We start from the raw sequence: 25,112 nt of genomic DNA, 5'->3' as shown, positions 1-25,112 counted from the left end.
TCAAAATGAAACCAGGGGCAGGATTTTTGGAAAACATTTTGTTTAATATCAAGATTCTTCTGGAGCCAAAACTCAGCACCCCTCTTTATCCCTGGACACTTGAAAGGATGTAATTTCAGGCTAGGCTCCTTATTGTGCATGCTCTTGCTTTCCATGTGCAGGAAGTTCAATGTAAAAGATTAACATTTTCTTTTTTTCTGAATAATGTCACATGTAGACTTGCATTGCCTTTAGAATAAAAAGTACTTCTTTTTTTCCAGGCTACATTTGTGATTATTTTATGGGATGTTGTTCCTCTTGGATGCCCTACAGCTAAACTGTTTCCATAGAGTCGTTCTGCAGTTCATCTCTCTAAATGTCACACGGATAGACATTTATTTTTAAAATGATTGATAAATGGTCCACTCTTAGCTTTACCAAGTCCATGGGACTGAGAACTTATTCTCTGGAGAAAAACCATGTGTCCTTATTATGGATAATGCAGATTTGATTTGCAAAATGTGGAGCATTACTTTAGAAGGCTTGTGCTGTCTTTACAAGATCGATTTGGGCTGCCATCTGGAAACTGTACTCCAAGAGGACAGAGAGAAATGTTTGCTTCGTGACTAAACATGCTGACTAATAGTCTGAGCTTTAACTGGTGTGGGTCAAATCCTTACAGGGAAATCTGCAAAAATCTCCTCCTGACATCACACAAAAGATTTTTTTTCCCCCTCGATTTTGGTTGTCGAAGAACGCGGAGGCTTCCCGGAGCAAAAGGCGGTAATTTTTGTGCTTAGGAAAAAAACCCGCCGTGTGCCGGCTGCCCAGCCTGGATGCCCCGACCTGGCAGGGAGCTTGCCCTGCCCTGCTGCGCACCACAGGGCCAGCGGCCGCCGCACGGCCTGGAAATGCGGATGCCCACCGCCCTCGGCGGGTGCCTGCGGCCCCCCAGCCCCCTGGCAGCTCCCGGCAGCAGGGAGGCCCCGGGGCCGAGAGAGGAGCCGCAAGGAGCCCGCCCTGTCCCCTCCAGTAGCAGTCCTGTCTTCGCACCGTGCGGGTAGGCCTGGGCGCCCGCTGCCAAAGCCAGGGCGCCTTTTACTCCGTGGGTAGTACGGTAACAGCAACAGCCTACGAAGTACACAGGTGCGCTTCCACTAAAAAATAAATGAGTCTCATCAGCTGCCGTTTAAGACCGGGGAGGGGCAAAGGCGCTTTCATCACTCCCCGAGTGCCTAAATTTAAGACTTCTCTTAGCATTTCTCCCCGCCAGGCCGACAGCCGGTACCCCGGGACAGCCCCGCTGGGCCGCCGCCACGACAGCGCCGCTCCGCAGCCTGGGGGCGCCTCAGCGGCGGCTGCCGGCCGCAGGGCCTCTGCGGGGGAAAGGCGGCCGAGAGGGGCGCGGAGGCCCGCCTGGCCTTCCGCCTGCTCGCCTCCACCCCCTTCCCGGCCGGGGCAGCGGATGGGGAGGAGGCGGCCGGGGCGAGGGGCGGTGCAGCGGGCGGTGCAGGCCGTAGAGGGAGGCCGGAGCGGCGGGAGAGGCCTGTGCGTGAGCGCGGCGGTAGCGCGGAGGGGCGCGGGCAGCGGCGGCGCGGCGAGGGCCGAGGCCGCGCGGAGGGCCCAGAGAGGGATTAGCCGGTGCGGGCCCGTCCCCGGCCGCCTCCCGCCCCGCCGGCTGCGGGAGGGGAGCGCCGTAAAACATGCCGCGGCGGTCAGGCGGGGACAGGGCGCTGGGGAAAGGGAGGCGTCCGGCTGGAGGGGGGGTCCTAAGTTTCCTGTCAGGGTGCGTTGCCGAGCAGCTGGCCTGCTCAGCCGGCTGGCACTTCCTGCAGCGGTGGCCTCGGCCTGCCCCGCCTGCGGGCCGCGTCCCGCTTGCAGCCTGGGCCTGCCCTGCGGAAGCCCGGGCGTGTTGGCGTCGGTAGGAGAAGCAACACCCGCCAATGCCGAGAGCTCAGCTGCGCTTTCCCTTGTTGAGTGATAGCGCTTACTGAAAATATTGCCTGAAGAACGTCTTTCAAAAGTGTTCATCTTAGGGAGGCGAAGAAACGTTTCTCTGGCAGATAGTCAGGGGTTGCGGTGTCACCTGAGGACATCACTGAGCCACCTTGGGACTGACAGAAGTCTCCTAAAATAAGGATTAAAGTATCCACCCTTAATGGCAAATAGATGATAGGAGAAACATGCAAATAAAGAGTCAATGTGACACGCAACCTCTAAAAATACCCGTTCAATTAGCGCAGACAGTTTCTGATCTTGACAACACCGTGGATCTACCTTGAGATGGAAACTCTCAAGGGCAGGCTTCTTGATTTCATGCCTGTCTGCAGAGACTGTAGCAGTGTGTTGCTATTGCATTAAGTGAGCATCATGATTTGTTGTGTCTCTGTGGGAAGAAAGAAAATGGTAGCATATTTCTGAAGAAACAGTGAAAATACAGAGCACAACCTTCCAGTGAGGTAAACCAGTAAAGTTAGTAGAATAAGGGCAATGTGTGCCAACAAAATTCCATTATAATTCCTCTGCAGCTTGAGAACCCTGACGTGCCCTTCAGTGAGGGCTGGTTAGTGGAAAAAAAACCTTCAATAACAGCAACAATTTCAGTTGTCTCTGCTTCCGTTTCAGATACAACCACTACATTCTAACATCTCAGCAGCTGCACCAAGTGCTTTTGGTCTGGCATTTGGTGGCTGTAAGCCTTTGGAGGCCTGTATGCTGCAAGTCAGTCTGGCAATACCTAGGATTGTAGAGAAGAGAAGAGGCTTTTAGTGAGCTCTCTCAAACTCTGAAGTGCAAAGTATGTGCAAGCATGTGCAAAAAAGTATAGTCAACTTAATAGTCAACCTGCTTAAAGCAGTGCATCATCAAAGTTAGAGCAGGTAGCTCCAGGCCTTGTCTGGTTGTGCTTTCTCTTGAAGGCATTAAAATGGAGTTGAAAGTTGGATCTGAAATTTAGCCAAATTTGGGGACTAAGTGCCCCAAACCTTGGAAAGTTACAGAGTTTTAAACAGTCTGAATGAAGCATACTCTTCCTTGGTTAACTGAAAGTTGTGTTTCCTTTCCATTTGTGGTGTCGTGATTCTGGTTCTCCAGTTGTGCAACAGTCTTCAGTGTGCACAATATAGATATTTTTGGAAGATAAAAAGCAAGCAGAAAAGCATGTTGCCCCACAGCACACAGATTTTCTCTTAGTAGATACAAAACCAACATATTTTTAAAATAACATTTCTCTGTACGTTAACAAAATCAAAAAGGCTGATAAACCACTTTAAATTTGAAAGGTTCTTAGTATTTCACCTGCATAATGACTGACTTATTTAAAGGCTAAAGTACCAAGTCCTGCATTTATAGAGGTGCAGTGTAATCAGCTTTCTTTCTGTGTCCTTAACAGCATGAAGTTCTTCCTGTGCAAAAGCAAGCTCTTGTGCCTTATTTGTCCACAAAATGAATTAAATTTATTCACTCAGTGAGTCAAGTTTGATGGAATGAAGATAGGTAATGTAAGTCTTTACCTATCTTAATCCATTCTTGTGGTGTCACAGTGTTTCTTAGCCTGTGAAGTCAGTCTATGAAGAAATCCAGCATTATTATTTGCACTGCTCAGTGTCTACAGGTCCTAGGTAAAACATACTTTATAGAAGAGTCTTAAATACAGTTAAGACTTCCTGGAGAAGCTTATCCTCTAAGTAGGCAAGAAAGATGAAGAGTGAAGGAGAAAATAAATGGATATATGGATATAAGATAAATGGAAATATCTGTGCTGTTGTACCTTCATGATATGTCTTCTAAATGTCATCTGTGTTTTTCCTAAGTACTGAAGTTAAAAATATACTGACATCTTTCAAGGGGAAAAATTATAGAAACTAAATGGTTATGTTAGTTGTGGAATTGAACTTTTCACCTGCTAATGCAAATAATTAATTTCAGCTGACACTGATGGCCCTGCTGAAGCTGTAGATAAAAGCACAACCTCAGCAGATGCAGTTTTCAGTGTCCTAAGGACTCCAGAGAAGGTAAGACTGGAGGGTAAAATAAGATGAAAGAATGTACAGCAGCTCAGCTCTTCCTTTTGTGTGGAAAGTGTAGTCACAGCACCCTTTACAAGACTTGGCAAAATTTCCACCATCCTATTTCAACCTTTTTCCTCCAGGCAGTAGCTAGTCCACCTACTCTGATGAATGTCAAACTGCATTAGGATGTCATTTGATTCAGTATAAATAGCATTACTTTGACAACAGGATTGCATGCATATCTCTATAAATATGCCCCTTTATACTCACAGCATATTAAGTATCCTGTTGCCATTTGAACTTAAATTTCCAAACTCTTTTCTTGTATGTAGTGTTTTAAGTGTGGTGTTAAGATTATATATGCAAAGATCATGTTACTATAGTTGTCCTGAGTGCCACCTTTTCTGTCAAAGTCATAATCCATATCAAAAGTATATATGTGGTGTTTCTGTTGAGTGTAACCTCAAGATTAATCTCCCACTAAAAGAAATTTTAAAAGGGAGGTATTATGGGATTAAAAAAAATCTTTGCCTGTTTTACTATATTATTTGGAATGAAGGAAGAAACTTTAGAGGCAGCTTCTGCCTTTGTTCCCCACAGAAAAAATGAGCCTTTATTCACGTTTTGTATCAGCTAGAGCGATCCCTGTGGTTACCTTATGATCCTATATTGATCCCACTATGGCATCTATAGAATCTCTGCATCTGTTCCTGACTTCTGGGCAGCAGGGCTGCAAATTGCTATGGCTTCTTCTGCCAATTAAGATTTTGTCTAACCCCTGCTTTTTTACACACCCCAGTGTGACCCCACTTTGGCTACAGGAATAAGGAATATTTTGATAGAGCATCTCCCTAAAGCATGAGGTCTTCCCATAGGCCTCAGATTCAAGTCCTCATAACCTTTAAGTGCATCTCTGCATTCACGTTGCTGTGTGTTTTCAGACATGCTTTTCTATGAAGCTGATTGTGAAACACACAATAGTTATTTTTTTGTGCATCTGTTCTTAAGTTCATTCACATTTTATGGCAGCTTTTCATGGGATTCTACAGTATACTTTCCAGTTCTTTCCAGCTTTTGAGAGATTGATAAGTACGGTCCTTTAAGTTTCAGATTTCTGAACTAGGTTGGTATTATTTAATATTCCACATGATTAATTACACTTTCTGATTTCAGAATCTGTCAGGACCCACAGCAAAACAACTCCACAAAAAGAGGCACCTTCAGAACAAAGATGAACATCGGGAAAGTTTACAGTACCTTTAACATCAGCAGTGGAACAGATCTAGCTATTGGCTTTACCTCTTCCACAGTAGCTGTCCTTCTATTTGGGACAAACTTTGTGCCTGTTAAGAAATTTGATACTGGTGATGGTAAACTTAGTTATATTCTTTTGTTGGTTTGGGTATTATTGCTAATAGGAATAATATTTTACCAGCGAGTATGAGAGTTTCTCTAGCTAGAGTTATAAATATCATCACAGCCTTAATCCATTGAGCATATTTTAATTTACTTTGCTATTGTTAGGGTATAAAGCAATAATGTATTGGTTCAAGATATGCAGGTCTTTAGAAAAGCCTTTTTATGTGTTGTGCACTTTAACAGTGATGATGTGCATTTCATAAGCATTTCACAATGGAAAGTGAAATGTCCTTTCTTCTACCCTTGTAGGGATTCTCAAATACACACAGTGTTATTTATACTGTAAAAGTTGTTGGACTTTGGAGTATTGCCTTTCAGTTGTGGACCTAACATAAAAACCATAAAAAATTGAAATTTTAATACTTTTATCTGGTGACTCGGTAAGAGGAAACAATCGCTTCTATTTCCTACTTGGAATTTTATCACTTTACTGTACTAGGTTCATGTTTTATTTGCACGTTTATATGAAGCATAGTCAATTACCAGATCCCTACATGAATAAATCTGCCAGTATGTTACTGCAATGATAGTATCTGCATTACAGGCTGGATATAACCTCTCGCTCTTCTTTGTGCCAAATATGGTCCTAACAAGACAAGGCTAGACTTTAAAGCAAAAGTCTTAGCTCAGCTGGCATAAAGTTAACTGGTCTGCCTAGTTGACCCTTGGAGAATCTACAAAGGTAGAAGAGATCTGTCCAAAGTTTTTATCATCCTCAATGTCCTGGATTAGTGGAAAACTCTGAGCCCTGGGCCTTGAAGGAGTTTTGTCCTGTGCAGTGATCTTTGTTAGCTGCTACTAGGGTGGTGGGAGAAGTTTGCAGTAACTGAATATCCTCTTTGTCAGAAGCCTGCCAAAATTTTCATGGGTTTGAGAATCACAGCTTGTGTAAACTTTGTCCTGCAAAGTGTCTTTTGCAGCTGTGTATAAAGAATGCATGGTAAGGAAAAGGTTGACAGAATTATAACACCCCACCCTAAAATACATCCTTTGAATATATTGTAACATGGTTCCCTGAAATTCCAAAGGAGGTGGCCACCTTTCAAGTTTTTTTCTGTACTATTCTGTCTAAAACATAGTATGTTAAGAGATTCACACATGCAGTATTCTACAAGTTCTCTATTGTGTGCATTTGATTTTTCCATAGGCATGTTCTTCCAATGGATTCTCTGTGCCTCCATATGGATAGTTTCTTTGGTGGTCAATTTAATCCAGAATTGCCCCCGGTTTTGGCCTCTGGCTATGGTTGGGGGTTTTGTGTGGGCTACAGGTAAGGGTAAAGAGATTCTATTTCTTGAAACACAAATTAATCCTAACTCTTCATAAGAAAACAATGATAAAAACTTTTCCATATAGAAGGTAGTAGTTACTTGATAGTTATTTAGCTTTTTAAAGTCTCAGTATTAATGGAGCTGTACCCTTATAGCAAATATTATTTTATTATGCTTATAAAATAAGCAGCAAATTCACACCAAAAATAACTTTAAAAATGATATTGAGGAAAAGTCCGTGTTTAATGTATTTATTTTTAAAAAACACTATTTCCTGCCACCTTGTAATTGCCTAAATTTCTTTGCCTTCTGAACAGTCACAGAATCTAAAGAAAAAATATACAAGGTCACGTTCTAGTTTTTAACTGACTTTAATTTTGTTTTTTGTATTTCAGGCAATATTACAGTTGTCCCTATTGTTAAAACTATTGGCTTAGCTCTTGGTCTTTTGATATGGGCTTCTTTTAATTTGCTGACAGGTTGGGCAAGTTCAAGGTGAGTATGTTTGAGTCTTAAGTCATACATAATTAATGTTGCCAATTCTTCATTAATAACTGCGGTGAAAACACTATCACCAATAAAGAGGATTTATCATATATATCTTTTTCCCTCTCAGTGGAAAGTACTCAGGTTAATTATTTTATCTTTTTGTGTTTCCTCTGTCTCAATAAGAAGAAGTATCCAGAGATGTTCATTAACATAATTGAGTGAATAAATAATGTATTTGTTAATGTAAAACTAGTACACTGTTTGTATTTTTTTTCTTCTACAGCATGGACTGATAAAATAATTAACTTCAAGTTTTAAATACCCAGATTAAAAAAAAAATCAATGTAAATTAAATTAAAGATTATTGTTGTAAAGTAGACGTAGCTTTTTACAAGCCAACGGAAGCACCGATCCAATATTGCAAATATAAACTTAAGCAGAATTATTTACATGAGTAAAGATTTCCAAGACTGTGTTATAATTTAACTATTTGTATGCAGTCAGTGCAACAAAGTGAAACTGGTTAAATGTTCCAGGTTTGGTTGGTTTGGAATTGACCCAGAAGATGTATCAAGACCAATCTTAAATTACATTGGAGCTGGACTTTCACTATTAAGGTAAAAATTTATTCTTATAATAAATTTCTGTAATGTAAAATATATATTTAATAACCACAGGAACAATTTAACTAGAGGGCAGATGTATTGAAGTATTTTTTGCAAATTGATTTACTGCAGAATTCATGAGCTATCCATACCTAGCTGGTCAGTGTTGTATTTCAGAATAGAAACATACGTGATATCCAGTACAGCGGTGAAATGGTTATTCATAAACACAGAAATATATTTTTATGCTGGTAGGCATGTTCAAGGCAAAGCAGTGATGCACTGATTGTCTTCCTAGCTAGGTTAGTCAAATGTTTCACTTTCCCTAAATTTTGTGACAGAGGAAAAACTGACTAGAAGAATTTTGGTGAGAAAATCTCTGTGAGATTTCTGATCTGACTTCACTCAGTCAGCAGTACAACTCCGTCCTCTTAACTGTAGAATATGCCACAGGACCCCTTCCCAGATCCTTGCAGGTCCATGAAAAGCCAGAGGCTTTGCATTATGTCTTGTCCTTAATAGCTCCCTGTCTTGTAACTCTTAAGCCACACTTAAAACAACTCCCAAACAGTGCCTTCCTTTGGGATCTTCAGAAGCACTTCTACTCTTATTTTTTGTTTATTTGTATGAGTGCATATTTTGGTCCAAACACAGAGGAAAGAGGGTCTTTGCTATGTAGCATTGTTCTTGCTTTCCAACTGGGTGGCCAGGAAGGTCTTTCTAGGAACATAACAGTGGTCCTAAAACCTAGGGGCAGTAGGTTTGCCATGAGCATGCTAAACAGCAAACGGACCTAATGCCTTTAGGAAAGAAGGGTGTTAAGAACATGGAGATGATGGAGCCATTCTGGATTGCTAGGAGAGAGCTGCTACCTTAGCTTCATGAATTTTGCTTCCACTCTTCCTCTTTCTTAAGATTCCGCAGCTTTTTACCCATTGCCGTTACATGTAGCACGTGATTTTGTGAGGTACTCACAAAATAGTAGCAGTACTGCTATTCCTGCCTGATGAATTCATTCAGCTCACCATCTGCTTCCTGCCTGTTTCTGAGATATCATGGAGAAGTGACCAACAGGGAAAAAGATCCTGACCAAACAAGTTTTCCTGGCAAGCTGCACAAAGCCTGTGTATGTTGCTCTGCAGAGCTCAGAAGCAGGTATTTCATTTCAGCCTCCTGTGTGGAACCTGTGCATGTTTGCCTAGTCCCTCTGGAGGAAACTGACATCCTTTTCTGTCTGTCCTTATTCCTTCAGCAGGAGATTAATCACTCTTCCAATTGAGACATTCTGTTTACAGCTGTTGTGGTTTAGCCCCAGTCGGCAATTAAGTACCACACAGCCACTCGCTCACCCTCACCCCCCCGGTGGGATGGGAGAGAGAATCAGAAGAGCAAAAGTAAGAAAACTTGTGGGTTAAGATAAGAGCAATTTAATAATTGGAACAACAACAAAAAAAAAAGTAGTGAGAAGGAAAAGAACAAGAGAGTGAGAGAGGAACAAAACCCAAGGGAAAAAAAAAAAAAAGCAGTGATACAACCACTCACCACCCGCCGACCAACGCCCAGCCAGTCCCCGAGCAATGATCGCTGCCCCCTGGCCAGCTCCTCCCAGTTTATATACTGAGCATGACATTGTATGGTACGGAACAGCCCTTTGGCCAGTTTGGGTCAGCTGTCCTGGCTGAGCCCCCTCCCAGTTTCTTGTGCTGAAAAGTCCTCGAAGATGAAAAGTCCTTGACCAGTGTAAACACCACTTAGCAACAGGCAAAACATCAGTCTGTTATCAATATTATTGTCATACTAAAATCCAAACCACAGCACTATACCAGCTACTAGGAAGAAAATTTACTCTATCCCAGCCGAAACCAGGACAGTATCCACCCCTTATTCTATACCATCTACGTCATGCCCAGGTTCTACCCTTTGTAATACATTCCAATTAATCACCACCGCTTTTCCTGTCTTTTGATATATACACACAGATACCATTCCCTTGGTATATGGGCCATCCCTCTAAAATGTCCGTTGAGTTCATTTAGTCCATGACCTTGGGCTCCATCTGTCATAACAGTCTTTCAGGGCAGGAGAGATGGTGTGTGGTGTTGCATTGTTGCATGCTGAAGCCAGTTCTGGTTCCATCACTGCTGCACTTTGCTGCGCTTTTCATCAGAGTTCATTCTTCATTGATCTGGGTGATTCTTACTGAAATACTGTTGGTATGGTGTATAGTAACTGTAAAAGCGATGACATACAGTATTATATAGAAATTAACACCATACCATTTAGTTCATTGGCTATTCTCACCCAAAATCAAATCCCCTTGAGGTACACATCAGACTTCCCCATCCTTTCGCATCACCCACCAAGTGCACCCAGGTCCTTAAGCAAAAGCAATCCCATGAATGGGTTTGCCTTTGCCCAGGGCAGGAGTAACCCAGACTGTCTTCCCCAGCATGTTTTTTATGTGCACTACAGGGACTTTATCTCCTTCGACAGTGTGTAAAAGTTTTGATTGGGCAGGGCCAGCTTGATTGACAGATCCCCTAGTGTTGACTAACCAGGTGGCCTTTGCTAAATGTGTATCCCAATGTTTGAATGTCCCACCACCCATTGCTCGCAGTGTAGTCTTTAACAGTCCATTCTGTTGTTCAATTTTCCTGGAGGCTGGTGCATGACAGGGGATGTGATATGCCCACTCAGTGCCATGCTCTTTGGCCCAGGTGTCTATGAGGTTGTTTTGGAAATGAGTCCCGTTGTCTGACTCAGTTCTTTCTGGGTTGCCATGTTGCTATAAGACTTGCTTTTCAAGGCCCAGGATAGTGTTCCAGGCGGTGGCATGGGGCACAGGATATGTTTCCAGCCAGCCAGTGGTTGCTTCCACCATTGTAAGCACATGGCACTTGCCTTGGCGGGTTTGTGGGAGTGCGATATAATCGATCTGCCAGGCCTCCCCATATTTATATATCAGCTATCGCTCTCCATACCACAGAGGCTTTAACTGCTTGGCTTGTTTGATTGCAGCGCGTGTTTCACATTCATGGATAACCTGTGCAGTAGTCTGTGGTCAAGTCCACCCCTTTATCATGGGCCCATCTATATGTTGCATCTCTTCCTTGATGGCCTGAGGTGTCATGGGCCCACCAAGCTATAAATAATTCACCCCTATGTTGCCAGTCCAGATCCACCTGAGCCACTTCAATCTTAGCAGCCTGATCCACCTGCTGCTTGTTTTGATGGTCTTCAGTGGCCTGACTGTTGGGTATGTGAGCATCTACATGATGTACTTTTACAACCAGGTTCTCTACCCGGGCAGCAATATCTTGCCACAGTGCTGCAGCCCAGATGGGTTTGCCTCTGCGCTGCCAATTGTTCTGCTTCCATTGCTGTAACCACCCCCACAGGGCATTTGCCACCATCCATGAGTCAGTATAGAGATAGAGCACTGGCCACTTTTCTCATTCAGCAATGTCTAAAGCCAGCTGGATGGCCTTCACTTCTGCAAATCGGCTCAATTCACCATCCCCTTCAGCAGTTTCTACAACTTGTCATATAGGACTCCATACAGCAGCTTTCCATCTCTGATGTTTTCCTACAATATGACAGGACCCATCAGTGAATAGTGCATGTTGCTTCTCATTTTCTGGTAGTTTATTGTACAGTGGGGCCTCCTCAGTATGTGTCACCTCCTCTTCTGATGATATTCTGAAATCTTTGCCTTCTGACCGGTCCATAATTACTTCCAAGATTCCTGGGCGATTGGGGTTTCCTATCTGAGCCCGTTGTGTGATCAGTGCAACCCACTTACTCCACGTAGCATCAGTTGCATGATGTGTAGAGGGGACCCTCCCTTTGAACATCCAGCCCAGCACCGGCAGTCGGGGTGCCAGGAGGAGCCGTGCTTCAGTACCAACCGCTTCTGAAGCAGCTCAAACCCCTTCATATGCTGCCAATATCTCTTTTTCAGTTGGAGTATAGCGGGCCTCGGATCCTCTGTATCCCCGACTCCAAAACCCTAGGGGTCGACCTCAAGTGTCCCCTGGTGCTTTCTGCCGGAGGCTCCAGGTAGGGCCATTCTCCCCGGCTGCAGTGTAGAGCACATTTTTTACGTCTTGCCCTGCCCGGACTGGCCCAAGGGCTACTGCATGAACTATCTCCCATTTAAATTGTTCAAAGGCTTGTTGTTGCTCAGGGCCCCACTTGAAATTGTTCTTCTTCCGGGTCACTTGATAGAGAGGGCTTACAATCAGACTGTAATTTGGAATATGCATTCTCCAAAAACCCACAACACCTAAGAAAGCTTGTGTTTCCTTTTTGCTAGTTGGTGGAGACGTGCGTGTTATTTTGTTGATCACATCCATTGGGATCTGACGACGTCCATCTTGCCATTTTATTCCTAAAAACTGGATCTCCTGTGCAGGTCCCTTGACCTTACTTTGTTTTATGGCAAAACTGGCTTTCAGGAGGATTTGGACTATTTTCTCCCCTTTCTCAAAAACTTCTTCTGCTGTATTGCCCCACACAATAATGTCATCAATGTATTGCAGATGTTCTGGAGCTTCACCCTGTTCCAGTGCTGTCTGGGTCAGTCCATGGCAAATGGTAGGGCTGTGTTTCCATCCCTGGGGCAGTCGATTCCAAGTGTACTGAACGCCCCTCCAAGTGAAAGCAAACTGTGGCCTGCACTCTGCTGCCAAAGGACTGAGAAAAACGCATTAGCAATATCAATTGTAGCATACCATTTGGCTGCATTTCACTCCAGTTCGTATTGAAGTTCCAGCATGTCCAGCACAGCAGCACTCAGCAGTGGCGTGACTTCATTCAGGCCACGATAGTCTACTGTCAGTCTCCACTCTCCTTTAGGCTTTTGCACGGGCCATATAGGACTGTTTAAAGGTGAGCGAGTCTTGCTGATCACTGCCTGGCTCTGCAGTCAATGAATCAGTTTATGGATGGGAACCAGGGAGTCTCGGTTGGTGCGGTATCGCTGCCAGTGCACCGTTGTGGTAGTGATTGGCACCTGTTGTTCTTCAACCCTCAGCAACCCCACAACAGAAGGGTCCTCTGAGAGACCAGGAAAGGTAGATGATAGCTGTTTAATTTCCTCTGGCTCCAAGGCAGCTATACCAAAAGCCCACTGGTACCCTTTTGGGTCCTTGAAATTCCCCTCTCCTGAGGCAGTCTATGCCAAGGATGCACAGAGCCTCTGGGCCAGTCACAGCGGGGTGCTTCTGCCACTCATTCCCAGTTAGGCTCACCTCAGCCTCCAATACAGTCAGCTGTTGGGATCCCCCTGCCACTTCGGAAATGCAGATGGGTTCTGCCCCTGTATAGCTTGATGGCATTAGGGTGCACTGTGCACCGGTGTCTGCTAGAGCCTTATACTCCTGTGGGTCTGATGTGCCAGGCCACTGAATCCACACAGTCCAGTAAACCCAGTTGTCCCTTTCCTCCCCCTGGCTGGAGGTAGGGCCGCCCTAGTCCTGGTCATAGTATTTGTTACCCACTTCTTGTAAATACGAGTGAGGAGCTCCTTCATTAAAATCAGGAGTAAGGTCAGCCCTTTCACTCTTTCTGGGGAGCTGCCCACTGGAAACCAGAACAGCAATTTTCCTGGAAGAACCCCCTTTTGTGACTGTTTTTCCTTGCAACTCACGTACCCGTGCCTCTAGGGTCGAGGTAGATTTTCCATCCCACTTCCTCATGTCCTTTCCGTGGTCACGCAGGTAAAACCATAGGGTGCCCCCTGGTGTGTATCCACTATATCCTCTCTCTTGAGCAGAGGAACGCTGACTCCTAATAGCTGAGATACTGGTCTGTACAGGTGGAAAGTAGGACCTATCTTCTTCGAGTTGCTGGACCTTCCGGGACTCTTTCTCCACAGCCAAGACAAGGGAGGAAGAGATTCTTTCTTCATATTCCCAGAGCTGGCTAGCCACTTCATCCACTGTTGGACCCTCTCCGTCTTTCCAGTTCAGTATTGCCAATGAGTTGGCACACAACGATGGTGTGTTCCGTACCAATTTCCACCACGTGGGTCGTGTGCATTGGACCTCATCTGGACCTTTGGATAACCGCTCGTTGTCCGGGTCACCATAAATCACCTCCAACACAGCTAATTCCCTCAGGTACTGGATACCTTTCTCCATGGTGGTCCATTTCCCTGGGCAATATATAACATTTTCCTTGAAGGGATATCTTTCCTTCATAGCTGACAGGAGTCGCCTCCAGAGGCTGAGGGCTGGTGCCCCTTTTCCAATCGCTTTGTCAATGCTCCCTTCCCTATGGATCCCATCCAAGAAATGGATCCCAGCTGCTTGGCTTCCTTACCTTCTAATTCCAGGCTACTGGCCCTGCTATCCCAGCATCAGAGCAGCCAGGTGACAACGTGCTTGCCTGAACGATGGCTGAAATCTTTTAGCATATCTCGCAGCTCACTCAGGGGTAGGGATTGGGTAGTTTCCGTCTCATCCACGAGTTCTTCCTCTTCCTCTCCTTGTGATGGCCCTGGTCTTTCATCTTCCCTTTCTAAACAAGCTGACTTTCCGTTCCAGGATTTCTTTTTGTGTATAGGGGCGACTGATACTGACACAGGTTGGTTCCCTGGTTGAACCGCATTATCTGTCGCAGGGGGGGCTGGAGTAGCCACAGTGCCTGTCACAGAGGGGGCTGGAGCAGCTGCAGTGCCTGTCCCAGAGGGGGTTGTAGTGACCGCAGTGCCTGTCGCAGGGGGGTCCGGAGTAGCCACAGTGCCTGTCACAGAGGGGGCTGGAGCAGCCGCACTGCCTTTCGCAGGGGGGTCCGGAGTAGCCACAGTGCCTGTCACGGAGAGGGCCGGAGTAGCTGCAGTGCCTGTTGCAGGAGGGGCTGCAGTAGCCACGGTGTCTGTCGTTTTGTCACCAGATCCTTGAGGGTTCTGAATAGTGTTGAACAGGGCTCGGGAGGCATGGGCCAGGCCCCAGCACATTGCAGTGATTTGTATCTCCTTAGAATTGTCAGAGTGACAACATACTTTTTCCAAATATTCTACTAATTTTTCAGGATTCTGCACTTGTTCAGGGGTGAACTTCCAAAACACTGGAGGTGCCCACCATCCTAGTCATTTGCCCATGCTATCCCGCACACCCTGCCACTCATAACTATCTGGCCTTGGGGCAGATCTCTGCATGATATTCTTAAATTGTTTACTAATCTTGGACAAAATTGAAACAGTATTCCCAAGCAATACCAATAGATGTATCTTAACTACCCAAGGATGTTCAAGATACTGAAAAGTTATTGTAATGAAGGAGGAAACATTGTAGAAGAAAGTAGCGAAGGTGTCATTTTTGTATTTCCTCCATAAAAAACCTCTCGGAGGAAGAAGTATAATTGCTAATTGTCTCCATAAGGTGGTACCCAACATACAGTAATGGTTTCAGTACAGCACTTAGATACCAAAATAAACCCAAGATCACTGTTTTCATAACAAATCTCACAGGCAAAACATCGCCAATCATAGCAGAGCACAGCAAACTGCAAAAACCAACACTGATCTTTAACATATACAGCAAAAAAATGAGCATGATGCAGATCAGGTAAACCAATATTGAGAACAGATGAATCAATATCATGGCCTGCAACTACTAACAGATCTAAATTCCTTAATACGCTCTGGTTAGTCTGTTATTATCTCAAACCCTTCAAGCCCCACGTTGGGCACCAAAAAAGGACTGTTGAGGTTTAGCCCCGGTCAGCAATTAAGTACCACACAGCCGCTCGCTCAACCTCCCCCCCGCCGGTGGGATGGGGGAGAGAGAATCAGAAGAGCAAAAGTAAAAAATTTGTGGGTTGAGATAAGAACAATTTAATCATTGGAACAACAACAACAAAAAATAATAAATTGTAATGAGAAGGAAAACAACGAGAGAGAGAGAGAGGAACAAAACCCAAGGAAAAAAAAAAACCAGTGATACATCCACTCACCACCCGCTGACCAACGCCCAGCCGGTCCCTGAGCAGCAATCGCTGCCCCCCGGCCAACTCCCCGCAGTTTATATACTGAACATGACATCATATGGTATGGAATAGCCCTTTGGCCAGTTTGGGTCAGCTGTCCTGGCTGTGCCCCCTCCCAGCGTCTTGTGCACCTGGCAGAGCATGGGAAGCTGAAAAGTCCTCGACCAGTGTAAACACCACTTAGCAACAGCCAAACCATCAGTGTGTTATCAATATTATTGTCATACTAAAATCCAAACCACAGCACTATACCAGCTACTAAGAAGAAAATTAACTCTATCCCAGCTGAAACCAGGACAACTGCTGTGAGAAGGAATTCCTAAATCATTAAAATGTCTTGCATAAAAATAAAAAACAGATCCTGCCAGTTCTGATTACATGTATTTACCTGATTTACTGGAGCTGCGGGTACAAGTAATAATGTTACCCTTTCTTCTTCATTTTATTCATTTAGTCCACTGAAGCACCACTCAGCAATACCCCTTCTCCTTCCATGTACACATGAGGCCCTGTAGGAGCAGTATTCCCTCACTTGCATATGATAGCAGACTAAAAGCTAACATTTTTCCTTGAGCACAGAGCCAAATCTGTGCAGGTTTAAGTTGTTCTATATAGAATTTTCATGCAGATATTCCACTGTATGTGTGGTTTAGTACAAAAGGGCACTGTTAACTGAAGCAACTGTTGTTAGCATGTGGTTGTAACTACACACTGGAAAAAAGAGACATTTCAATCCCATTACATAGAAGAGATCTACGAAGTGATACAAAGACTGATTTATTTACTTACTTTCACTTAAGTTGTTTGTTAAGACTGTTAAAAGCAATTGCATTTTTAAAATATATTGAAGTGACTCTAGGGCAATAATGAAAATAAAGTAATATGCCTCCAAATATAACTTTTGTCTCTGGACACTAGATGTTATGTCCTTATGAGCTGACATGGTATTTATTGGTGTATTTTTCTCTTCTGAGTGCTGTCATATTTCTTTTTATAAAAACTGAAGTCCAGAGTTCTTCAGCTTCATTAGAAAGTACGCCTTTACTGAGAGAAAGTGTAAGTACTATACAGTTGTTATTTTACAGCAGTGAAAGTACATATCCATTTAAAAACAAAAAATTTGCTTAATGTTAACCAGTTTTGCTAGGATTTGTGGTAGACTACATAAACCTACATAAATATGCATTGATTGTATTTAATTTGTGGATCTTGTATATCCAGTCGAATGTGAGCAACAGAAAAGGTTTTCCCATGTGTTCTTCCTCTATTATCAGTTTTAAATAGCTTAAAGTCCTTTTTCATTATGACAGAGGTTACATAAAAGGCAGAGTGTATTACTTTCCTATCTGAAAAGAGGAAGCAGTTTTAATTAAAACTTAACTATAAAACTAGGAGGGTGCTTAGATGAAAGGCAACAGGGTGTATAACTCTTGTCCACCAGATTTTTGCCACATTACAGAGCCACAAGGCTGTCAAGAGTCACTGATTCTCAGCATCAGCTGTGGCACAGGTTGGAGTCCAAGGAGGGGTGCCAGATTGGCTGTCATTCCTTTGGGAGCCCAAAGTATGCAACAAAAGCTGGAGAACAGTAGGCTCCTACTACCATTGTACCTTAGTCTTGTAGTCACTGTGCCAAAACCAGCACAGTGATGCATCAAAACTCAATTGCTAACTGAACAGAGAGCCCCTCAGAATTTTCTAACTGTGCTTAATGCTCACTAGAGGTTCCAGTCTACCAGAGCATATCACAGAAGACAATCTGGTTGCAGGGTTATAATAAAGGGATGTTGCAATTTCTTTATGCTGCAGACAAGAGTATTAATTTCCCTGTTTGCAAATAGTCCTAATATTCTAATGGTAACACCAGAGCTATCAACAGAAGGCAAAAACACATCATAAATAAAATCTATAGATTAAATCATTCATCACATTTAAGGAAGGACGAGTTTTGAAAGTCAGATCTACCTGCATGCAGATTAAAAAAAAATGCTAGTGAGTGCTCTATTGTGTAGTAAACCCAAAATCCCTATCCAAACTTGTACTTGTACTTGTAAACTTTGATGTAGGTAGATCAAATTATTATTTTGTTATTTTAAAAAAATACATATTTCTCCTTTCTTCAGAGTATTTCTGTAAAATCCTATTGTTTCTCCTTCCATTTTAATTTTATTTTCTTAGACCAAAACTATTCTGTTTAATACAGTGTTTGAGATTAAAAAAAAGAAAAAAAACAAAAGCCTGAGTGAAAACTCTTGTTTTTTTGCAGTCTATTAATGTTCCTGAAGATACCTCTGATAACTCATGGGTGAACAGACTTTCTCCTGCAAAAAAAAGACTCATGTAAGTTATTAAGAGTTCTTTTACTGGTGCAGGCCAAGTAGCTATAGAAAGTAGGTTAACACAGAGGAAGAGCAGAATTTGTGTCCTGTGGTTTTCCTAGCACAGTCATGCACTAACAGTTTTTAAAGTACTAGTCTAGTGTGCATATCTATATATGAATAGCTGCTCAATTTATTATTTTTTTTCCTTCACACTGTTGAGTGTGCTTTACCTTATCAAGTATTAGTTGCTACTACAAAAGTACAACATTTGCAAAGTAAATAGCAATAGCAACTAAGTAATTACAGAGCTGTTTTTTATCACCTGGTTGATTAGCACTCCAACATGCTAATAACATGCTTCCAGGTGTGGATTCCAAGTGAATACATCTGGAGAAGGCATGGCAGTATGGTGAGGAGATAGCAGAAGTGCTCCAAGGTGGAAGCAGCAGCTAGCAAGGGGACAGTGTGGGGAGTGGAGACAGCCAAGAACACAACCATTTGGAGGTGGAGAAGGGGACTATGGAGGCAATGAACCTGGGAATAGTTATAAAGAATATATAGACTGCAACAGTGAAGCTGATGGTGGGAGCATTTTAACTATTTTTTTGTTTGTTTTCTCCTAGCTCTGCTTGCAGGAAATCCTTGTTAGTTGATTTCTGTTGTCATTAATCTAGACTGCAGGCTCTTTGGGCAGGAATTGTCTGTGTTACTTGGCCACAAAGTACAGGAAAACTAAGTTACTATGTTGAATAATTTCTACACTAGAAAATAAAGATGTGCTAAATTGTATTATTTTTATAGTGTCGCTAGCAATTTTCATATGATACACAGTCTTTAACTGCAATACTGGACTTGTCTTAAGTGTATTGTCTACTTCCCTAATTAACGCTAGGCTATTTTCTCTGATTTTTGCTCTTTTTAAAGAGGATGTAGCCTGGCTGTAGTAGCTGGAATACTCTACGGTTCCAGTTTTGTACCAGTACTTTACATCAAGGACCATGGAAGAAGGAATGAAACTATATACGCAGGAGCAAGTCAGTTTGGTAAAGGCTAATAGGTCACTTCTACTTTATTTCATCAGTATATTGTGGTCTCCTGCTTTCGTAAAGGCATAGAGTGAAATTCTTGATACACCTGGAAATATACTATGACAACTTACCAGTTCTGCACTACCTTGTATGTTGTTGTAATCATAGTACTAGTACTCCTTTTTTCCCAGAGGTGAATTGCACCATTAAAGGAACAGTGAGAAACAGCCCAGAGGATACCATACTTAACTCATAGTATTTAAAGCTTTCTGAAACATAGCTGGCATTCTCAAAATACAAAGCTCTTAGGCCTGGAACATGAGGTAAACAAGGGCACAAGCTGTACCAATTGCCTATGTAGTACACCAGTAAAGGAACAGGAGAAGCTTGATCATAACTGATGAGCAGAGGAGATATATAACAACATAAGTAATTAAAACCTTGTAGTTTTGAAATTGAAACCGTTTAACATAAGCCTAATCACCAGTTTCAAACAACATTTCCCCAGAAACATTTTCCTTAAGATTTAGTGTATAGTCTATCAGGTAATACCAGCAGCAGCTTAAGAGTAGCGTATTGCTGAGACCGCATAATGTTGCCATTAAGAAATTGTTTATGTCACATACAATTTCTCTTGAATACTGCAACTTATATATTCCCCAGCTAGACAAAACAGATGTTATCATTACTGTAGCTGCACTTCCTGTTGAGGATTTACAACTCCAAGGAGACAGAGATCACCTTGTTACATGCTTCTGCTTTACCATGTTGGAAATATTCTCTTTAGCACATACCAACTCCATAAAGGATTTATTATTGTTAATGATTATAGTGATCAAAATTGTGATACGTTCTTCAAGATTAAAAAAAAGGACAAAACTGTGCTGTGTTTAGCTTACACAGTATGTGCAGTTGTCTTGCCCTTAAATGTACAGAAAAGAAACAAGGCTATGTACAGGAATACAAATGTCGATGATCAGGAGAGGATGTAATTATGTAAAATCCCCACCCCAGTTTTGTAGCCTCACGTGAGGATTTTCTTAAGTTTTTAATAAATTAATTCAGTAGTTTGACTAATAGAGTTCCAAAAATAACAACTCATAGAAATGTATAAAAGCTTGTGATAAATCCTAGGGTCAATGCAGCAGTTAATTCATGTTTCATGTATGTGTGATTGACCAAATCCATCCACAGTCAGACTGGCAGCTGTATTTGTCACAATCACAATTGAATTTGGGTTGTTAGCAGTAGCACCTTATGTGTTTTTGTCTATGTGAATGCTATCAGTGAAATAAATTTGGTTAAAATTAATAACCAATGGTTTTAAACTAATATAATTTTGTAATTTCTCTTTCAGATTTAGATTATGTTTTTGCACACTTCAGTGGAATATTTCTTACAAGTACCATCTACTTTTTGATCTACTGTGTAGTCAGAAAAAATAAACCTAATGTTTATCCCCAAGCCATATTGCCAGGTATGACTGGTTTTTAAATTATCAATTAATTTCAGTTACTTATTCTGACCGTTTTGTAGTGATTAGTTTGAGCTATGTGTTGGAACTGTAGTTTGCCTTTCAAGTCTCTTCATTTGACTTCTTGTCTCTTTTGAAAGATCGCTCCTATTAGGTTAATTAATTAAGGTTAGGAAACAATGATAAATTTTGTTCTAATTTCAGATTAGAACAAAATTATATTACATACAGTGGATTTTCAAAAAGTGACTCTGCCAGAGTGGAGAGCACATTGCCCAGAAAATTGTGAACTTTAATTAATTTGCTACTTCAGTTGGAGTAGCTGATTTTATCCCTTGAGCTTTGGTTTAGATTATCAGAGCCAGCTTGTTAAAGTAGTTAACATACTAACATACATACATACAGTTTCTGTATTATGCTATAAATATAAATGTTCCACAAATTGCTGTCTATACCTTGCTGTGCATGTTTTTGATTGGGATTTATTTTTCTAGGGTTTGTTTCTGGTGTGCTTTGGGCAATAGCCAATTGCTGCTGGTTCATAGCCAATCACTATCTCAGTGCTGTGGTCAGCTTTCCAATAATTACTGCAGTAAGTATATAAAAAATAAAATCTGTGACTAGAATTAAAAGTGAAGGTGTTTTTTTCCTCCCCCATTTGTGGAATTAAGTTGAAATTATGATGTGTCTAGAGCATTTTAATCAAGAGTATACATTGCCTCTTCTGCTGCTTGTCTGTGCTAGCCTTTGGTTTTTTAGGAACATACATGACTGTGGCAAGCACCATCTTGGCGAATGCCAAGCATAAAAAACCAGAGGAATTGAAAGTGTGAGTCTCTAGGTTATTTAAAAGCCAAAGCTCTGTAACCAGAGCTATATCAATATTAAATAGTAAACTGAAGTGATTAAAAGAAGAAACACTTTATACTTTCATCCCAGCAAATACATTTTGTTCTGGATGTTTTCATTTGCGATTTTATCCTCTAGCAGTCATTTTGCTTAGTTAAGTCAGGTATTTTTTCTTTTTACAGTTCTTGAACACACAGAACAGATTATGTATTGCTGAAAATGCTTTTATGCAAATGAGGGATAAATAGGTTGGCCTTTTGTCTGCTTTATTCCTATTTATGATACTGTACCTTTAAAGCACTGTTAATTTCCAGAAGCTGCATAAATTCCATCACCAAGTAAAAATAAACTTTGCCTTTACTCTCTTGCCAAGCTACTAGATGGTGCTGCAAAGGTGGGTAACTTCTGGCAAATGAGAGTTCATAAATATCAAACCCAAAGTTTTGCTGAACAGCTGTATTTTGGAAGCAAACTAATGAAACAACGTTAATAGGGATTAAGCTTTTCCTCAAGATGCAGTAAATCAGAATAAACTCTGCAGTATGCAATGAAAAAAAAGACTTGGGATCATTCTAATTAGAAATTGAAGGATTAATGGAAAGCAGCTTTAGTAACTCAGTTAGCAGTATGCCTAAAGGGCAAGGATGTAAAATGACGAAATGAAAAATTTAAGGACAGCACTGATGAGAAACTGCCTATCTGGACTACAGGTTCGCAACTGCTGCTTTACTTCATCCTAGAGAGAATTTCAGACAGGTATTCATCACCTCCCTTTAACAATATGTTTCATTTTTAAAATGCATTCCTCTTGCAGCGTACATTATCTAGAAAGTGAAATAACTCCTTAGCTATTATTCAAATAATAGTTGGCAATTTCACTAGGAAACAGCACCCACAAATACATTCAGCATGAGACACTGTTTCCTGCTGGCCTAAATCTGTGTCCTATCAGCAGTACTGAAGATGGAGAGATGAAGATCACTGTCCAAACATCTGTCAAGTGTTTCTGAGAGCAGCTCTAATGGGAAGCATTAACAGAGCCAGTTTTCACTTCATATTCAGATAATATTTTCTCATCAGTCATGAAAACTCAGATCATTGCTCCCACAGGGGAAAAACTGTATTACCAGGAGTGCCTGAAAATTGTTGTTGTGTATCACTGTTTGCTGTTAGCTAGGAAATCTGTATGACAACATCACAGATAATCAGTAGTTTTCCTGACCTGTCTATCTGTCTGGCTTTGCTTTGTCCAGATGCCTGCTATACAGGAAATACATTTATGTTCCTGTCTCTTGATATCATACTGAGTGGTAAAATCAAACTTTGTCCAACTAGTTAGTCATGCTAATAAAGGAAATGTTAGGAATATTTAGCTGTTAATAAACCTGAATAGTCCCCTGAAATGTGGTAACATTGTGGACTGTAGTTTGGACTAAAGTGAGGCATATTGTTTGGAGCCTACTAAAAGCATGTACAACAGCCAGTGCAGACTCCACAGTGTCATTTAGAAATAAATTGTGCCTTCTCTGAAAAAAAAACAGTCTCTTGCCTCTTTAGCCCTTCTTGAAGATTTTATTGTCTCTTACTTCGTAAAGATTTCAGTGACGTTTATGCTTTTGCCATGACTGCTGTAATTATATGGAATGGAAAGGCCTAAATTTGTTATCCAAACAAAATTCAACCACCCTGAGAACAATAATGAGAAGGCAGCACACTTTAATGAAATGCTGTAATGTACAAATGAATCTTATTCTTTAGGGTCCTGGCCTTGTTGCTGCAATGTGGGGAGTCCTTGTATTTAAAGAAATCAAGGTAATCTTATTAGGTCTTTTACTGTCTCTCTCACTTGTCTCTGGCTGTAGGAACTGCATGACTTGGTATACAGCTGTATTCTTAGATTTCTCCTCCTTACAAGTATTGCATTATCAAGCTGAAAGTCATATCATGCAATACTAAATTTTCCAAGAAAGATGAAGAACTGTGAACAATTTTTACAGGAATGAAGATTTGAATTCCATAACTGTATGAGCAGCAGTGGGAGTAAATGAAGACTGTAGCAGGGCCAGGAGGCAGGATGCCAAGCATAGCCTGAAAACAGTCTTCATTTGAGCCAGTTCCTTCAGTGGGGGTAGGGGAATGAGCAGTTATCCTAATAATCACGTAGACAAGTAGATTAGACTTAGGGTTGGATTCACCAAAGGACCAAAAAATGAGACAGAGGTTAGTTGGCCTTGGTAATTACAGTATAACGTAGAGATTCCTAAAGTGATATGGCAGTGATTGCCTAGAACAGGCTAATTTACTCTACTGGATGTTAACATATATCACACAAAATCACAGAGAATCGTGTAGGTTGGAAAAGACCTTTAAGATCATAGAGTCCAACCGTAAACCTAACCCTGCCAAGACCACCACCACACCATGTCCCTAAGCACCTCATCCAAACGTCCTTTAAATACCTCCAGGGATGGCGACTCAACCACTTCCCTGGGCAGCCTGTTCCAATGCTTGATAACCCTTTCAGTGAAGTAAAATTTCCTAATAGCCAGTCTAAACCTCCCCTGGCGCAACTTGAGGCCATTTCCTCTCGTCCTATCTTTTGTTACTTGGGAGAAGAGACCAGGAATGGCAGGAATATATATGGCAGGAATTATTTTTCTAGTGGAATTTGAAGCATTGAATGCTAACAGTGTAATCCTCAGGTTCCCTTAGCTAATCTGTCCAGGATCCATTGGTACCTAATTTGCCATTAGAGATCATCTTTCCCAATATCTTTGGTGACTGTGTAAAATGTGTTAGGCATCCTTGGATCAGGAACTAGAAGTTCTCTCTCTCTCCCACTGCAGATTAATGTTGCACCACACTAGAAGACCATCATGTTCATTATCCAAATCTTTGTGACTCACCAAATCTTTTGCCCTTTTCATACATTTTAGAATAGTCTCTGCATAAGTGCTTACTGCTTAAAAATAACCTGAAAATAGACAACGGCCTTCAAAAATATTTTTTAAAATTTTAAAAGTTGGGAATATTTTACTAAGTGTATGGCATCATAGATTACCTGTATTAAACTGTTTTGAACAGCAAATATGTTACAATGTATATGAAATAATATACAATATATATGAAATAAAATGGTATAAAATTTACCATTTCATGTAATGGATGTATTAATGTCATAAAATGAACCCCCAGTTCTTTATTTTACTTTTGTGTGTGTGTTTGAAGCGGTACCTATTATGACAATATGCTATTTTTCTTTTTCTCTACCTTTTGCTATCCAGGGACTGAAAAACTACATGTTACTCTCAGTAGCATTTTGCATCATTTTGGCTGGATCACTCTCCACGGCTTTTTCTAAAGTTTGAAAGGATCTTCTGGACCAGTAGATGGTGCTACTGTTTAATATAATCAGAAAGACAATAGTGGTATATCACAATACATAATAATTTTCAAAATGCATGTCCAACATTTACCCTAACTTGCTTCAGGCAAGTGAAAAAGAAGACCTTTGCTTCAGGCAAGTGAAAAAGAAGACCTTTGCTAAATGTTCCCATTTGCCATGAAAGAAAATCTGGAAATGTTTGTTTCTGCATTTCTGGGAACAGTAAGAATATCAAAGGATTTTATTAAATAAAGCTAAATGATTTTATAGTTACTAATTTTTTTTTTTCT

At 41.6% G+C, this 25,112-nt stretch overlaps 1 protein-coding gene across 5 annotated transcripts; it reads left to right on the top strand.

Annotated features, from left to right (window-relative positions):
- Positions 1-1,389: 1,389 nt before the first annotated feature.
- Positions 1,390-24,946, top strand: TMEM144 (transmembrane protein 144). Of its 5 annotated transcripts, XM_075500385.1 has the most exons (14): positions 1,482-1,527; positions 3,371-3,445; positions 3,907-3,992; positions 5,163-5,359; positions 6,556-6,678; positions 7,075-7,174; positions 7,705-7,785; positions 16,740-16,821; positions 18,032-18,105; positions 19,011-19,129; positions 20,472-20,591; positions 21,083-21,180; positions 23,196-23,249; positions 24,722-24,946. In XM_075500385.1, the coding sequence occupies exons 4-14, from the start codon at positions 5,221-5,223 to the stop codon at positions 24,803-24,805; spliced, it is 1,074 nt and encodes a 357-aa protein (XP_075356500.1). In that variant the 5' UTR covers positions 1,482-1,527; positions 3,371-3,445; positions 3,907-3,992; positions 5,163-5,220; the 3' UTR covers positions 24,806-24,946. The 5 variants fall into 5 exon arrangements, with proteins under 5 accessions (XP_075356503.1, XP_075356502.1, XP_075356501.1 ...); XM_075500384.1 differs by lacking the exon at positions 3,371-3,445 and having other exon boundaries at positions 1,397-1,527; XM_075500388.1 differs by lacking the exons at positions 3,371-3,445; positions 5,163-5,359 and having other exon boundaries at positions 1,390-1,527.
- The last annotated feature ends 166 nt before the right edge of the window (positions 24,947-25,112 follow it).

This window comes from Mycteria americana, chromosome 4 (genome assembly GCF_035582795.1).
Source record: "Mycteria americana isolate JAX WOST 10 ecotype Jacksonville Zoo and Gardens chromosome 4, USCA_MyAme_1.0, whole genome shotgun sequence".
NCBI classification, from domain to species: Eukaryota; Metazoa; Chordata; class Aves; order Ciconiiformes; family Ciconiidae; genus Mycteria; species Mycteria americana.
The sequence above is the reverse complement of the archived record's forward strand: the minus strand, read 5'-3'. Positions and strand labels throughout refer to the sequence as shown.

Excerpts from the sequence above, each read along its gene's own strand:
- TMEM144 (XM_075500384.1), top strand. The coding sequence starts at position 5,221 with ATGAACATCGGGAAAGTTTACAGTACCTTTAACATCAGCAGTGGAACA. Across the intron at positions 5,360-6,555 it reads GAAATTTGATACTGGTGATG|GCATGTTCTTCCAATGGATT; the intron begins GTAAACTTAGTT and ends ATTTTTCCATAG. Across the intron at positions 20,592-21,082 it reads TCCCCAAGCCATATTGCCAG|GGTTTGTTTCTGGTGTGCTT; the intron begins GTATGACTGGTT and ends TTATTTTTCTAG.